General features: G+C 41.6%; 1 protein-coding gene and 1 long non-coding RNA gene across 8 annotated transcripts in view; one reads left to right on the top strand and one right to left on the bottom strand.

The window, feature by feature from the left end:
- The window catches only part of RBMS1 (RNA binding motif single stranded interacting protein 1), a 165,410-nt gene that overhangs the window by 26,260 nt on the left and 122,449 nt on the right, over window positions 1–16,701 (bottom strand). For 3 of the 7 annotated variants that reach the window (XM_077272854.1, XM_077272848.1, XM_077272847.1), the window contains exons 5-9: window positions 15,943–16,100; window positions 15,655–15,734; window positions 7,782–7,897; window positions 5,341–5,399; window positions 4,159–4,252 (exon numbers count right to left, since the gene is read on the bottom strand). In XM_077272854.1, coding sequence (XP_077128969.1) covers window positions 4,159–4,252; window positions 5,341–5,399; window positions 7,782–7,897; window positions 15,655–15,734; window positions 15,943–16,100 — 507 coding nt within the window. The remainder of the gene's footprint in view (window positions 1–4,158; window positions 4,253–5,340; window positions 5,400–7,781; window positions 7,898–15,654; window positions 15,735–15,942; window positions 16,101–16,701) is intronic. The other 4 variants (XM_077272852.1, XM_077272851.1, XM_077272849.1 and 1 more) reach the window with 3 other exon arrangements.
- Window positions 1–16,701, top strand: part of LOC143784520 (uncharacterized) — a 39,541-nt gene that overhangs the window by 14,480 nt on the left and 8,360 nt on the right. The gene's annotated exons all lie outside the window — the stretch shown is intronic.

The following is a 16,701-nucleotide window of genomic DNA, read 5'->3' as shown; positions in this document are numbered from 1 at the left end:
GGGAGCGACTGCCACAGCCATGCTGATTGACCGCCGTCTCCCCGCAGTTAGGCAGCGGGGAGCCAGCTGTCAATCTGCATGATGTTGGCAGTCACGCCCTGTCAACAGAGCAGAGAGGAAAAGAAGTTCCTGCTCTGGCGACGAGACATCAGTGGAAGCCTCTAAATCACCGTAAGGAGCGGTCTGTGACTGCACTGTGCCGGCAGAGACAGGCTTCGGCACAACAGTCAGGTAGCAGGTACCTGCCTTTTACATCTTAGGATCATAGTAAAAAAAAAAAATTCCAGTAATACCGTGGGACACTCATCTATAATACCCCATTAATATCTAAGGTGAGGCAACTCCATGCGCAGGCCTCTTAAAAGGGACACTCCAGACAGAAGTGTCTCATGTAGTCTAGTCTACTGCAATGTCTGACAATCTGAAAATGATACCAGGCTGACAACGATCCAAAGTGACGTTTTGCATTTTCATATACAGACTAATGGACCAAATTGCTCCCTACATCAGTGTACACAGCAGGAACCGTACAGAGGAGAAACACTACAACCATTCTCTAGTGCAGGCCACAGGCAAACTCCCAGTTTTCGAAAGAAATTAATCTGGCTGAACTCTTGCCCACATCACAGCTCAAAAATACATATTACCGGTGGTCTGTGGCCAATGCTGGGATCCACATTTTAATTTGACTTGCATATACCCAAAATACCATGGAGGTTTTTCATTTAACTCAAAAATTGCCATTGTCCATGAGCTGAAACTTCAGTCAAACTCTAACCACCCATGACCCCGGCCAAACCATGTGGTTGAAAGCACGATCCAACGTCCTCGTCTCTGCCAAGCAGAGAGAATAATGAGTTTCACTTTTTATGAGCTGCCGTGCTGTGGAAGCCCAGAATTTGCTCTGAAACGTTATTATATTTTTTTTTGATAAACAAAATCTTGAAATACCGTGCAAATAAAACGATGAAATATAGAAGGGGGAAAAAAAAAAGTTAAAATTGAAATAACTGGCAAGACTAAAAGTCTTTAAACTAGATATGACGGTTTCCCGGTTTGGTGGAGAAGGATTTTTTGTGCTTTTATTATGTTACTAGTTTTTGGACTAATTTGACTGTGTTACGTGACTCTATTTTTCCATTTAAGCAAATTACATCTATTGTGTGCGGAGGCTTTGTAGACTTCTAAATAAAATCAGATTTTTTTTGGGGGGAAAGAGACCTGCACGATATAACTTAATCAAGTGTTTTCATGGCGGCCAGAGGATCTAGGTCATCATGTCGCTATTAAAAATACACAGGTGGATTGGCAGTACATAAAGTAATATATCTAACTAGATTATCTATAATTCCAGGACGAAACAGTGATATTCTGGATTTAGGATTAGTCATCAGTGTATGGCGGGTGAGGTCTGACCTTGTATACATGTGGCGCTGTGCATGTGTGTTAATAATCTCTGGATTCTTTGGCCTTTACCACTATTGCACATTGATGGCCCATATTAAAAGGGAAGACATCAGAACTTAAGGCCCCAACCCACCAACAACCAGATATTCAGAACAGTAACACTAACAATCGTGTCCTTCATTATTCTGTCCGACACAGCCAACATAGAAAGTATTTTCAAAACAGCATACGCTATATTGTAATGACCTGTAAGGAGTCAGGGAGGTGGAGCCACTTCTCAGAAGAGTCGGTCTAACAAGCCATCCTTCTGACCCGATTGCCATTTCAAAAGCTTTGCATGTCATGGTGCACATGGGCAGAAAAGCAAGGTTTTCAAATCTAGGCTTCACGTGCACACTGCAACAGATGACACCAGAAATGACTTGTGACAACTTAGTTTGTGCGATGTCTATTTAGCAGTTCATTGTGACTCTTCAAAAGGAAGAGTTCAACCCCTATGACTCCTTGCAGGTCATTAGCATATAGAGGCTCCACCCCCAAGTGTGACTCTTCAAAAGGAGTAGCACCACCTCAAATGACTCATGGCAGGTCATAAAAATGTACAATCATGGCCGAAAGCGTTGGCAGCCTTGAAATAGTTCCAGAAAATGAAGTATTTCTCCTTGAAAATTATTGCAATTACACCTGTTTTGTTATTCACATTTTTTTTGTGTTCCAAAACACACAAAGGAAATAAACAGAAAAAAAAGCAAACTGGACATAATTTCACCCAAAAGCCCAAACATTTGTCGGACAAAATTGTTAGCACCGTCAACTTAATATTTGGGTGAACACCCTTTGGAATAAATAACTGCAATCAATCGCTTCTTACAACCATCAACAAGCTTCTTACATCGTCAATTGGAATTTTGGACTATTCTTTTGCAAACTGCTCCTGTTCTCTCATATTTGAGAGCTTCTCCCAACAGCAATTTTAAGATCTCTCCACAGGTGTTCAATGGGATTTAGATCCGGACTCATTACTGGCCACTTCATAACTTTCCTGTGCTTTGTTTCCATCCATTTCTGGGGGCTTCTTGAAATATGTTTGGGGTCATTGTCCTGCTGGAAGACCCATGAACCTAGGACGCAAACCCAGCTTTCTGACACTGGGCTCTATATTGCGACCCAAAATCCTTTGGTAATCTTCAAATTTCATGATGCCATGCACACAGTCAAGGCACCCAGTGCCAGTGGTAGACAAACAGCCCCAAAACATCTATAAACCTCCACCATATTTAACTGTAGGTACTGTGTTCTTTTTCTTGAAGGCCTCATTCAGTTTTTGCCAAACAGTAGAATGATATGCTTTACCAAAAAGTTCTATCTTGATCTCATCTGTCCACAAGATTCTTTTCCAGAAGGATTTTGGTTTACTCACATACATTTTGGAAGACTTCAGTCTAACTTTCTTATGCCTGTGCGTCAGCAGTGGGCTCCTCCTGGGTCTCCTGCCATAGCATTTCATTTAAATGTCGACGGATAGTTCGCACTGACAAGGATGCACCCTGAGCCTTCATGCCAGGTTAAATTTCTTTGGAACTTGACTGAGGATGCTTATCCACCATCCAGACTATACGGAGTAGCAACCTTTTATCGATTTTTCTCTGCTGTCCACGTCCAGGGAGATTAGCTACAGTGCCATGGGTTGTAAACTTCTTGATTATGTTGGGCACCGTGGACAAAGGAACATTAAGATCTCTGGAGATGGACTTGAGAACCAAAATTGTTGAAACATATCAACCATCTCAAGATTACAAGTCCTCAGACCGTTCTCTTGTCCTCTTCCTGTTATTCATGCTTAGTTTGGCACACACACAGACACAACATGCAAAGATTGAGTCAACTTCTCCCCTTTTCCCCTGGGTTCAGTGCTATTTTCATATTGCCCACATCTTTTACTTGCCACAAGTGAGTTTGAATGAGCATCATATGCTTGAAACAGAGTTGTTTAGCAACAATTTGAGAAATGTACCAACAATTTTGTCCAGCCCATTTTGGGGGTTTTGTGTGAACTTTTGTCCAGTTTGCCTTTTTTCCCCCCTGTTTTTTGTATGGTTCAAATACACACAACTGAAAAACATGTTTATAACAAAACGTGTGTAATTGCATTAATTTTCTGGGAGAAATACTTAATTTTCTGGAACAATTCGAAGGGTGCCTACACTTTCGTCCATGACTACATATACATGCACACTATCTTGAAACATGGCAGACATTGAAAGAAATCCATCAGAATTAACAAGACTGCAAGAAAAAGTAAGAAAAGGTCAGAAAGCTCCTCTCTCTCGGAGCCACTATGACCTGTGTAGGCCCTAACGGACTACATTCAAGGTTCAGCTTATTACTGAGGTCAGTGGGGATTCTAGCCTTATCAGCCTTAAAGAGCAAGGCACCAGAAAATAAAACAAACAATAGGTTTTTAAATCAGTATTGTTATATTACGTATTTTTTATTTGTAGTCTTTCAAATCATGATCTGCATTATGAAATTTCTTTTTTTTTCTATAAATCTTGCAATTTTTAGTATAATAGAAACACGTCACTACTTCTGCATTCATCACCAACTCTTGGTTTTGGCTTACAAATACCGATGTAAAAGACTGACCAAATACTGAACACGTGTTCTTAATGAAAGTGATATCGGTTATCACTGCTGAAATCCGCAATCTCATTGAAGGAATTGTGGCTTCTCAGGTTATGATTGACTCACCTGGTACGTTGAGACGGGAGATGCAATATAGGGGGTGATGGATGTTTGGGTAATCATTCTGTTTGTGGCAATGCTGTATGGCGGGGGATAGAACCTGCAAAATATATAAAATACGTTTAAAAAAAAAAAAAGCCTAAATTGTCATGCCATGATGAATGAAAAGCTATACTATGAAATGTGAACTACAAGATAATCCCATAGTTAAGCACGGTGGCCCTCAGTACATGTATTTTAGAGGAATGGCGAAAACCACTTCATAATCTAGACTTGCAATGAGAGGAACAATGGATGTGGTTACACAAAGTGGTTACACAAAGAAGAAGGTACAGGTTCATATTTTATTTATACTTTCTAGAATCAAAGGGTTACAAACCCATCATTTAAAATTTGGCATAGCCACATAATTTTCTTGCAATTTTAGGAGAGAACTGCACATGCACAGCAATCTACCTTCTGACAGTTGTGCATTATGTGGTTCTATTTTTATTAACACCCCTCGCCAAATATCCCTTGGATATGCCAGAAATGTGAAACATGGGAATAAACCTTAAAATATATGAAGCAAAATACAAATGGGCCATATGTTAAAAAAATGCAGGACCAAGTGTATTTTCCAATACTGTTGTCCAATTAAGAGCAGTATTTCTCGACACAAACCCCCATAGTTCAGGAACTACCAGCACAATTGATAAATACTAACACATAAGACATGTTTAGCCACTAAGCTGAGATCATCAGAGGTACAAGGGATATATGCTATAAGCATTTGTGCTCCTGATGAAGCCGGTTTAGCGGCGAAACATGTTAGGAAAACTTTTCGTGTTCAGTTTTATCAATTGTGGTGGAGGCCCCTGGAGGAACAAGTAAACTTGTCTACTGCAGACACATCTCAATTAAACAGCAATATGGGAAATTCATAAATTAGGAAGTTACATTTTAATAATTTCGTGTTGGGCATAACACATTATTCATTTTAAAAAATTCTATTAAAATTCTAGTGGATATGGTGGAAGAAAGGTAAACTTTTTCCTATCCATTTGGGCAATTGTTAAGGTGTCTGGTTAACCCTACCACTATTCCACGGCCGGAACCCTGTTATTTATTACATGGAAGAACTGTATAGTTCACTAAATGGACAACACAAACATGAAATAAAAAAAAATTTATAGTTGGGAAAATCACCTTCTGACATACCCATTTTGAATAGCAGCAGTGGGATCATAAGTCAGCGTCATTCCAGCCTGTGAAGAAAAACAAAACAAAACATGTCCTTATGACCATCACACATAGTATGCAGATGCCGATTAGAATAAATGAATAAAGCCAATATAAGAATTGGAAATATGATCAATTTATTAAGTCTATTTCTTAACTAAAAGGCTATGTTCATATAATTATATTGCTTTTGTACATTAAATTAAGTGATATAGCAACGTTACAAATACATTGCCCGTTTTGTACATACAGCTCCTATGCAGACCTATGCATGTGTACTACGACCATCTCTGCGGTCGCACTCTTGTCTCCTACTTCTCGCTAAGTAACTGAGTAGAGGTTATACGCAACGCATTTTACAATTAAAAACCAGCTAAAGTGCACACAATTTTTTAAGGCGGTTTTGGGGCTGACATCGAGCGGAAATATTCCAAATCCGCCTCAAAAACGTGGAGGTTCTGGTCCAAAAACAATACAAGAAGACTGTGTGCACATAGCCAAAAAGTTTTGTCCTAAAATGATACAGTCGCAAACAAGCACAAGAGTTTTGTAAAGTGGTTCAAAACGTAATGGCATATATATGGATATGCCCGCTTTTCCAACAATTTTTTTTTTATTGTCCCATTACATCCCAAATGGAAATGTTACTGTTTTGTGTCTACAGCTCCTACGCAGAATTAAGCATATCCATGGAGGTATACTAGAAACAAATCTTGTGAGTAGCCCTAAGTTGGCCGTACACACAAGATGACTACTGGACAACCAATGCTTTGGCCGAGAGCCATCTTTGCCAACTGACCTATATACCGGCGCTTGTTCGGGCAAGCACTCCAGTGTTCTCTTCGAGAAAGCCACTGACCGAAATCGGCTGGTGGCTTATCTCCGGGAGAATAATGCGATCGGCAGTCCGAAATCAGACATGCACGATCATCTCTCCCGACCATCAGTTGGCCGGCGCGCATGGGTATGGGGACGCATTAGATCGTTGACCAAATCAGTCAATGGCTTCGGGTTTAGCAGACTTAAGTCTAATGTCTATGGGAACCTTAAGCCTCTAGCCTTGTTATTCCTAGTTATCTGCCTCCTCAGTTTGATATCCTACCAAGAGATGGATACCAAGAGCAGGTAGAATTATGCATTATTATGATTAAGTATTGGACTGCAAACAGCACGTGTAAAGTTCATTCATAGGGGCCATCTACTGTCCGCGTCCACTCCGGCTTGTAATAAAGGCTGATAAGCTCTGCAGAGGAGCTGCACAGCAAAATGGTAGGATAATTTTTCAATCAGGAGTATTCCCACAATTGAAATAAGGAGCGGTCTGGCTGCTAGAATCTCCGGCGAATCTGAAAACAAGGGCTCTAGGTTCCGAGAACAAGAAAATGACAGAGGCGTGCATAGGATTGCCAGATATAAGAGCGCTACGTATGCTCGACCTCCACTCAATGTAGACAGGACGGAAACCCAGTTCTCACGATGACTGTGGGTCCCAGTAGTTGAACCCTTAGTGATCAGGAAATTGCTGATATAGGGTAAGTTCACACTAGGTGTTTTTTTCAGCGGGTTTTCTTCTGCAGCAAAATCTGGCAGGAAAGAAGCATATTTTCCTGGCGTTTTTGCCACGGTTTTGGCATGCTAGATTTGTCTCTTGTGCATGCTGATAAAATGTAGTATTGAAAAAATAAGTCCTATTCCATAGAATCAGGTTTTGGCACAAAAAATGCAGGTAAACATCATACCTGTGTTTTTAGTACATTTTTTCAGCGTATTTTACCCATTGACTTGAATGGGTGGTGAAAAAACGCTGGAAATAATGCTGAAATAAGTGACATGCTCTGTGTCCCAAAAAAAATGCAACGCACAAAATCCTGATAAAAAAACCATGTGTGCATGAGATTTCGGAAATCTCATAGACTTTGCTGGTACTGTAAAAGGCAGCTGAAAATTAGCATAAAATAACGCAGCAAAATCGCCCAGTGTGAACTTGGCCTTAGTTTCTATACATGGACTGCAAACGTGCACATTGGATTCGAGCAGCACCACATCAACACCACTCAACAACTGGGGGTTTGCCATTCAGAGCTTGCACCAATGATGAATAATACAATTTCAGGAGCATAACATATGTGCATCTTTTTGCATTTTGCATATAATCTAAGTTGGAACTCATGGTAGATAATATATCTCTGGTTTGCAGGTTTTAAACTGCACTGGTGTGAGAAGGTCAGGGATGAGCATGAAAACGAAGCACAAGCAAATCCCAGGAGTGAGGAGCTGCGGAAAGGAGGGCACCGACCTGTCACACACACCCAAGCCATGCCTGCTCCAAGCCAAGAAGTCTTATGTGACTCATGTTTTTTAAGCTACTCATTCATGCCCCCACCCTGAAATTTTATGGAAAGACTTACAAGTCTCACCTCGCCCTCTCTCGGCCAGGCTCTTCCATTTTGGACGTATTTGTTCTGGGTCTGTCTCTTCTTCTGTCCTCCATCAGCAAACTTACAGAGCAGAGCTTCTGTGGGGGCTGCAGAAAAAAACAAAAAAAAGTGAAGAAAATAAGAGCCCATTCATTTGTCGAGTAGTTTCCTTAGTAAGAAGGCACGGAGGATGGCTCAGCATGGTGAATGGTCACCGTTAGTCACTTCTAGTGGTTGGCAATAGTTGTGTCAAAAGTTATACGAAGTTAGAACTAGAATTAGTCATTTTGTTATTTCTATAAAAGCAACTCTCTCTACAGTTCGGCTACATCTATGGGGCAACAATGACTGACAGCGCCGGCACAAGATTTAGAAATAAGATAAAACTGTGCAAGAATATCTGTAACAAAATGATCCAAGTAGTAACGCTTCTCCTTGCGGAGAGTGACATGTTAAGCATGCCAAGATGAGGAGACAAAGCCGCAATGCTCCTCTGGGAAATATGCAAATTGTCTCTTCAGAGAGGAAGAGGACAAGAACTCTAGTGCCACCTATTGGAAGTAGCAATCCTAAAAGTCAATGTCAACCATTTTCACATGACTTAGGATAAAAGCCAAACCAGAATCTCAAATTTGAAGACGCTGTGTTTCGGGGTGCTGCCCCTCATCAGTGCAAAGTGTGAGATCTGGTTTGGCTGTGTGAGAGGCTTCTGATTGCTACTGCCAATATGTGGCACTAGAGTTCTAGTCCTCTTCCTCTCTGAAGAGACTATTTGCATGTAACAAAATGGAAATATACCATGAACCACTATGCTCACATCCACTTTAATTGGACTACTTTGATACTTTACTGCGGACTAGTCATATGAGAGTCAACTGATCTACACGGTATGTTAAAGAGGTTGGACAGGACTAAAGGAGAGTCTATCAATATAAAAAGACTAATAGGTGATGAACCCAGGTTCAGCCGACATGCTAATGTATATGGGGGTGCCAGCCAAATTACCATTGGGGAAGATATTGATTGGGCATGCAAGACTTCAGACTGAGGACCGCTTTGTTCTCTCGCAGATAAGGGATGTCTGTCGGTGATTTTCTCAGAGAAAACAGAAGAGCCCAGCAGGAAAGAACGCTACGGTGTATGGGAGAGATGGCTGTTGGTTGAATGAATACATCGTTTTGCCATCAATATCAGATCGGTGGGTGTCTGATGTCCGCCATCTCCACCAATGAACAAGTCTCACTGTGGCCACATGTGCTGGGTCCAAAACAGAGAACAACACAGCTCCAAACACAGTGTAGTGGCCATTCTCCATCAATCATCAAGATCCATAAACAGCATCTAGCACACTGTTTCTCAACTCTAGTCCTCAAGAGTAGGGTTAAGCAAATATGTTCGAAATCTGTTGCCGAATCTGAATTTGCCATATTCGTGCCAACTATGTTTGATGATCTATTTCGAACATATTCGGTCATTTCTACTCCCATTGACCACAATGATGTTGGGAAAATATTACAAATACAATATTCGCTGTCAATTGTAATCGGAACCAAATTTTTAAAAATTTGCTCAACTCTACTCAAGACCCACCAATAGGTCATGTTTTCAGGATTTCCTTAGGGTACCGTCTCACAGTGGCAGTTTGGTCGCTACGACGGCACGATCCGTGACGTTCCAGCGATATACTTACGATCTCGTTGTGTCTGACACGCTACTGCAATCAGGGACCCCGCTGAGAATCGTACGTCGTAGCAGATCGTTTGAAACTTTCTTTCGTCGTCAAGTGTCCCGCTGTGGCGGCATGATCACATCGTGTAACAAAGGTGTGCACGATATGACATGCCCGTACGACTGTCCCGTACGACTTCTACATCGCAAATACGTCATGAAATTATCGCTCCAGCGCTGTGCATTGCGTAGTGTGACCGCAGTCTACGACGCGGGAGCGATAATGGAGCGACGCTGGAGCGTCACGGATCGTGCCGTCATAGCGACCAAAGTGCCACTGTGAGACGGTACCTTTAGTATTGCACAGGTGATAATTTCGTCACCTGCTCAACCATTAATTCCATCACCTATGCAATACTATTACCTGTGCAATGCTAAGTATATCCTGAAAACATGACCTGTTGGTGGGTCTTCAGGACTCGAGTTGAGAAACACTGATCTAGCACATCTTTGGATCCTTCATTTTAAAAAGGCAACAGCATTATGAGGCCATTAGACTGTGAAATGCACAATTGTGCAAAAGCATATGGAGAGTGATTAGTGTGAGGTGCCAGGGGCTGAGTGCCTCCTGGCGCCAGCAGTATGACAGCCAGCAAGACACCTCATTTGTGAGAACCTGCAGTCAGCCATCCCCATACTTAATTTATGTAGACTCCTTCCTTGACATCAGCCTGAAAACTTTTACATAGTCAATTAACACATCTGTCAATTTGCAGCCTGTGAACATGTTAGGACACATCCTGCCAACCGATATGCAAAAAAATAAATTAAAAAAATTTCGTATGTTGCATCTTGCAAATCAACAACAGAAACTATAATACGCTAATCATTCCGAAGGGTGAAAAATAATAGGAGTCACATCATAATGTTAAAACTTTGCCGTTATGGGGACATTATGATATTACAGATGAGTTGAAAGTAAAACGACAGTTCTCTTTGGGGCCAATTTAAAGCTTGCGGCCCTGAGCCCCGGCGTCCCTTTAGCTGGCATCTACAGAAACTATCCCAGTATACCTGCTGAGCGGAGCACCGAGGGGAGCGCACGGCGGCTCAACCAGACTTATTATTCCATTTTATCCCCTCTCAGATCAGTCTCTGACTATACCGCAGCCTGAAGCAAGCTCATTTTCTAACAAAGGGCTGGAAGAGACGATGTCTACATCCTGGCTCGGATACGGCTTCATAATTAAAGCTCTGCTAGATACGACGGAAACAAAGATGCACGGCAATCTTATTAACAATACGTTCCTAATGGCTGCTCAGTCAGAGCTCGCTCTTATTGGAAAGAGGGCAGCTGGGAATAAATATGGTGTCTTCAGGGGAGCATACGAGTATTACGAGAAAAAATATAAAGCTGGTCCAATTTCCGAAGATCCAAAGAGGCAATAACAACGGACAATGATTATTAAAGCTACTGTATAGGGCGGTAGTGAAGGAGGACAGCTAAGGGTTTTTTTGTGTGCAGGAACCGGACAAAAACTATTAAAAAGGGCTTATGGTCAGTTTTCCTTATCCTTTCCACCACATTTCAGCTAATTCCACAGCCCTACATTTGTCAACAATGCAGTTCTTCTGCAGAGGGAGTTCTGCTCAGGTTCGAGCCATAGCTAGGCACAACCCAGGCTGGGTCCGGTCTCTAGTTTACATCTCTGGCATGGAATTCCAGACGGCTCAACCAACCTGCACCTTACAGGTGGATTAGGATACTATGGAGCGTGGCCCTCAAATGATGAGCAGCCGTCCGAATCCAGATCCCACAGAACTGTCCTTATGGAAGAAACAGAGAAGGGCATGGGCCTACGTCAATAAGTCTATGATGGCAAGCTGGCCATTAGGAGCACGTCCACTGCCATAGCCTGACAAATAAGATTCCAACACTTTGTCGTCAGCCTCAGGACATCACGTGCAGTCGATCATACGAATTCCGGTGACCCGTATAGATTTCATTTTAGGGTCTGATCTTGGATGCAATTTCATTTTAGAGGTCTGGATGACTTTAGGGTTCGGATACGGAGTCTAAGTAAGTTTAGCAGTCTGATCTGCGGTCTGCAAGAGTTTATAGTGCGGGTGTGTCCTTTATTATTGGGGACCAGGGTCTTCAATAATTTTAGGGTTTGGTTTTTCCTAAAATAACATTGATTGGCAAACTTTATAAAATTGTCTCATAATTACTTCTTTAATGTCACTGTTCAGAATGGACACCCACCAATCCACAGATTTCGGTAAGTGGACCTTTACAAATGCCATACACATGAAATCGCCTTCTCCCGACTCGCCTTTACACATTGGTGCTAGGTAGTGATGAGCGAGCATGCTCAGAGAAGATGTTACCCGAGCATACTCAAGTGCTAAGAGTATCTACGGTGTGCTCGAATACTATGTTTGAGTCCCCGCGGCTGCATGTCTCGCGGCTGTTCAACACAACAGATGCAACACATGTAGGGATTGGGTACTAAACAGCCATTCCATGCATGTGTTGCTGCTGTTGAACAACCGCGAGACATGCAGCCGCGGGGACTCGAACATAGTATTCGAGCACGCCGTAGATACTCTTAGCACTTGAGCATGCTCGGGAAACACCTTATCAGAGCATGTTCACTCATCGCTAGCTCTAGGCTGAGTGCTCATGTGTATTCAACAGGGAGAAAGTTACTGGACACCTGATAGCGGCTTATCGTCCCTGAAAGATTGGCGGTCAACTTTTAACTGACTGGTCCTTCTTTCCCATGAAATCCATCATGGGGAAAGTCAGTAGACTCCCATACACATCAGATGTTCAACGGGCCCCACACTGAAATCAGCGAGTTGATCCGATTTTCAGTCAATACGCAAGATGGCCTTAAAACGTTGCTCCTCGTTCTGACAGCTCTCTGCTATCTCTAACCCTGAGAAAAGGGAGGGAGAGCAACAAGTAGGGGACAGGGGTACTCAAGTCGGCAGTGGACAGGGGACAAAGTATGTCTCATGGCAAAGAAAAATGCTATAAAGGAAAGAATAGTATAGTATTGGAGACGTGCTGATACAAGAAGCAGCACCCCAGATACACACACAGCTCACATCCAGCCTACATTACTGAGAAAGACAATCCTACAAGAGAAAAATCTGACATTTAGACCAGGATGCAAATTAAGAGGAATGAAAATTGCTAACTGAAACGTTAAGCCCCCATAAACATTAAAATAACGCTGGCTGAACCCGCTGATATTGACGGGTTCGGCCAGCAGTTCAATGTGTATGGGGACCGAGGACCACTGATCGTCATGAAAACCGTTGATCAGGCATGTCCAATATCGGATTGCCAAGTGCTTTGTTCTCCAGGAGATAAAGAAAAAGATGTCTGGCGATGTCTCTTGCGGTAATCAGTACCGCCTTGGCTGTATGACTGCTTCTTAGTATGGGAGAGATGGCAGTCGGCAGAATGATCGCAAAAGCATTGTTCAGCCAATAACCTTTTAATGTGCATGGGTGGAATTAATGCAATTTTACTAACAAGTAAAAATCATTTTCTACCCCTATTTCAACAATGATCCATAGCCTTCACGGCAGTCCCTTTAATTAAATGCAACTTAGTATTTTATTCTGCACAATCGTCCTTAATGTTGAATTTTATATGCAATTACTAACAGCTCCACCACACCAAAAGGCTATAAAAGTAACTATATAAAACTTTTATAGATCCAACACGCCTCAGTATGAACCTACACATCATGAGAGGCAGATCTGACAATACTCAGCCGGAATTAAAACATGAGACATTGTGTTGCGATAATTCTGATATAAATTACCCCTTATCAGGATGACAGTAAAGCCAACAGTGATGCTATCAAATCCATAAGTCAGTAAGGGAAGGTTCACTTTTTTTTTTTTTGCAAGCAGCTCATAAATCTTTTTTTCCCCAGCATATGCTATAATTACCGGCAGCTCGGGTGCTGTATCTGGAAGGTGTGCCTATTGATGTATCAGTGGTGAATCATATATAATTACATTTATTTCTAAATCACTCATCCTCCTGATTCACAGAACTGAGAAATACATGATTCAATCATTTCTGATGATGGAATTGAAAAAAAAAAAAAAAAAATTATATATATACATATACATACATACATACATATATATATACATATATATATATATATACACATACATACATACATACATATATATATATAATAAAATATAATATAATATATATATGTGCATACACAAAAAATCCCAATAGAACATAAACACTCTATGCCATGTGAAAAACAGCATTTTTTATTTTTTGCAGGTGTGCTCAACGGAATGAGCAGTAGCAATCTACTCTGATTATTGCTTTTTTATCTGCTATATAATTGTCTAAGGGTCACTTCCGTCTTTCTGTCTGTCCTTCTGTCTGTCACGGATATTCATTCGCTGATTGGTCTCGCCAGCTGCCTGTCATGGCTGCTGCGCCCAATCAGCGACGGCCACAGTCCGATTAGTCCCTCCCTACTCCCCTGCAGTCAGTGCCCGCTCCATACTCCCCTCTGGTCACCGCTCACACAGGGTTAATGCCAGCGGTAACGGACCACTTTATGCCGCGGGTAACTCACTCCGTTACCGCCGCTATTAACCGTGTGTCACCAAGTTTTTACTATTGACGCTGCCTATGCAGCGTCAATAGTAAAAGGATCTAATGTTAAAAATAATAAAAAAAAATAAAAAATCATTATACAGTATACTCACCTTTCCCGCTCCTCGCAACCCTCTGGTAACCGCTCCATGCAAGCGGCAGGTTCCGGTAGCAAGGATCGTATGGGAGATGTCATGTGACCGCAATGTCATCACAGGCCCTGCGCGAGAAGGACCTGCCGTGACGTCACAGTCATGTGACCGCGATGTCATCACACCCTGGGACTGGAAGCTGCCGCCTGTACTGCGCACAGGCGACAGAACTACAAGTATGGTGAGTATGTTAGAACTACAAGGGGCCCTCGGATCGGAAGGTGAGTATGTTTATTTTTTATTTTTTAACCTGTGACATACGTGACTGGGCAATATACTACGTGGCTCTGTGCTGTATACTACGTCACTGGGCAATATACTACGTCACTGGGCAATATACTACGTCACTGGGCAATATACTACGTCACTGGGCAATATACTACGTCACTGGGGAATATACTACGTGTCTGGGCAATATACTACGTGGCTCTGTGCTGTATACTACATCACTGTGCAATATACTACGTGGCTCTGTGCTGTTTACTACGTCGCTGGGCAATATACTACGTGGCTGGGCAATATACTACGTGGCTGGGCAATATACTACGTGGCTGGGCAATATACTACGTGGCTGGGCAATATAGTACGTCGCTGGGCAATATACTACGTCGCTGGGCAATATACTACGTGGCTGGGCAATATACTATGTGGCTGAGCTATATACTACGTGGCTGGGCTATATACTACGTGGCTGGGCAATATACTACGTGGCTCTGTGCTGTATACTACGTGACTGGGCAATATACTACGTGGCTGGGCAATATACTACGTGAGCTTTGCAATATACTACGTGGACATGCATATTCTAGAATACCTGATGCGTTAGAATCGGGCCACCATCTAGTGTATTTCATAAATGCATAAAAAAGGCAAAAGGGTTACCTTTTTATTAGTCCGTGTCGATTTGACGCTACATTTTTTAGGTGCATTTTTAAAAACACAGAAAAAGTGCAATGCTGAGCTTAAAAATGTGAATGCTCTTATTTTTATTTATGCAGCTTTCTCAGGCTCTCCATAGAAGCTTGTAGGGAAAAGTGCAATATATGGGCAATCCTGCAGATCAGACTACACAGATTGTTTGTAGTCTGTTACTATGGAAACATTTCTTGAAAAAAAATATATTTTGGTCTAAAAGATTCCTTTGAAAGTGTAATCATTTTAAGAGCACTTCATTCCTCAGATCTATACAATAATGCTACCAACAGCATATTCCTACAGGTACCTACAAACCAAATCTATTGGCATGGTTCTATATTAAAGGGACAGCTGTTCAGACGTAAAAAAACAAACCCATGGATTATGCACAAATTTGGTTCAGCTCAGCGGATTCGCACGTTCTCTTAAATGCTGATTCTTCAAAACATTATCATTGATGAACACTACGAACCTGATACACCGGGAAGCGTCTTAATAAACTTTCCATTAAAATGATTGATGACTGCTTCACATTTCTCTGTCGATTCCATCCTAAAATTGAAGAAATAGCAAAACTAATATCAAGTTGTCAAAGTGATAAGGAAAAAAAAAAGAAAAAAAACTTCGCACATACAACTCAATGTGGCTGCAACTAAATACACCGACATCGACGTCATTCTCATTACAGAAGTTGGAATCTGTATTTTTTCAAGCATTCGATTTTTATGTCATTTTTTTGGCACAATCCGCTAAGTCTCACCTTGCGAATCCAACACCACGACTGGTACCGCTGGAATCACGGAGTATCCTTGTAGATATAACCTGTCCAAATGGCTTCAACATATTTTCAAGCTCTTGCTCATCCATCGATAGAGGCAAGTTGGATATATACAGGTTTGTTGGGTCCTGCTCTTGTTGCTAAACCAATAAAAAAAAAAGCAAAAAGATTTAGAATTGACTTTGTACTTGGAATAAAACAAAATATAAAAAAATTGAGCCACTTAGGAAAAAAAGGGGGAAAAAAAATGACTTCACGTTTTCAGGATGTAACTCTATAGCACATACGGTAATTAGAACCTGACACACAAAATTGTGGGTCATATGGATTTTACAGAACTTCTTGGTCCTGTTTTAGGCGACTACCAAGCACCTCAGGAGGTGGCCTACTTCCCTCCAAAGTAAAGGATTGGCTACATTAAAATACAACAGCTCCACCCTTCTTTCCCCAAGTGCCACCATAAACATTAATTGGTCGTTCTATGTCTGTCTAATGTGTACTGACAACTTAAAAAGGATATGGGCATTTTTTAATTCATTTACTTTGGGTAAGAAAAAATATTGTTTCATTAAACATTTTGCACCATTTGGTTTTTAGAAGCCTTTTGCTTCTTTGTATATTGCTGATGCAGAATGGGATAACGAAGAATTCATCAGTGAGCGCGTTTTGTCTATCACTGAGCTACTCTGAGCTGATTTATGACCAAAGACCACATCAAAAGTGATCTGAACCTTCATGTGG

Source organism: Ranitomeya variabilis, chromosome 7, assembly GCF_051348905.1.
Source record: "Ranitomeya variabilis isolate aRanVar5 chromosome 7, aRanVar5.hap1, whole genome shotgun sequence".
NCBI classification, from domain to species: domain Eukaryota; kingdom Metazoa; phylum Chordata; class Amphibia; order Anura; family Dendrobatidae; genus Ranitomeya; species Ranitomeya variabilis.
The sequence above is the reverse complement of the archived record's forward strand: the minus strand, read 5'-3'. Positions and strand labels throughout refer to the sequence as shown.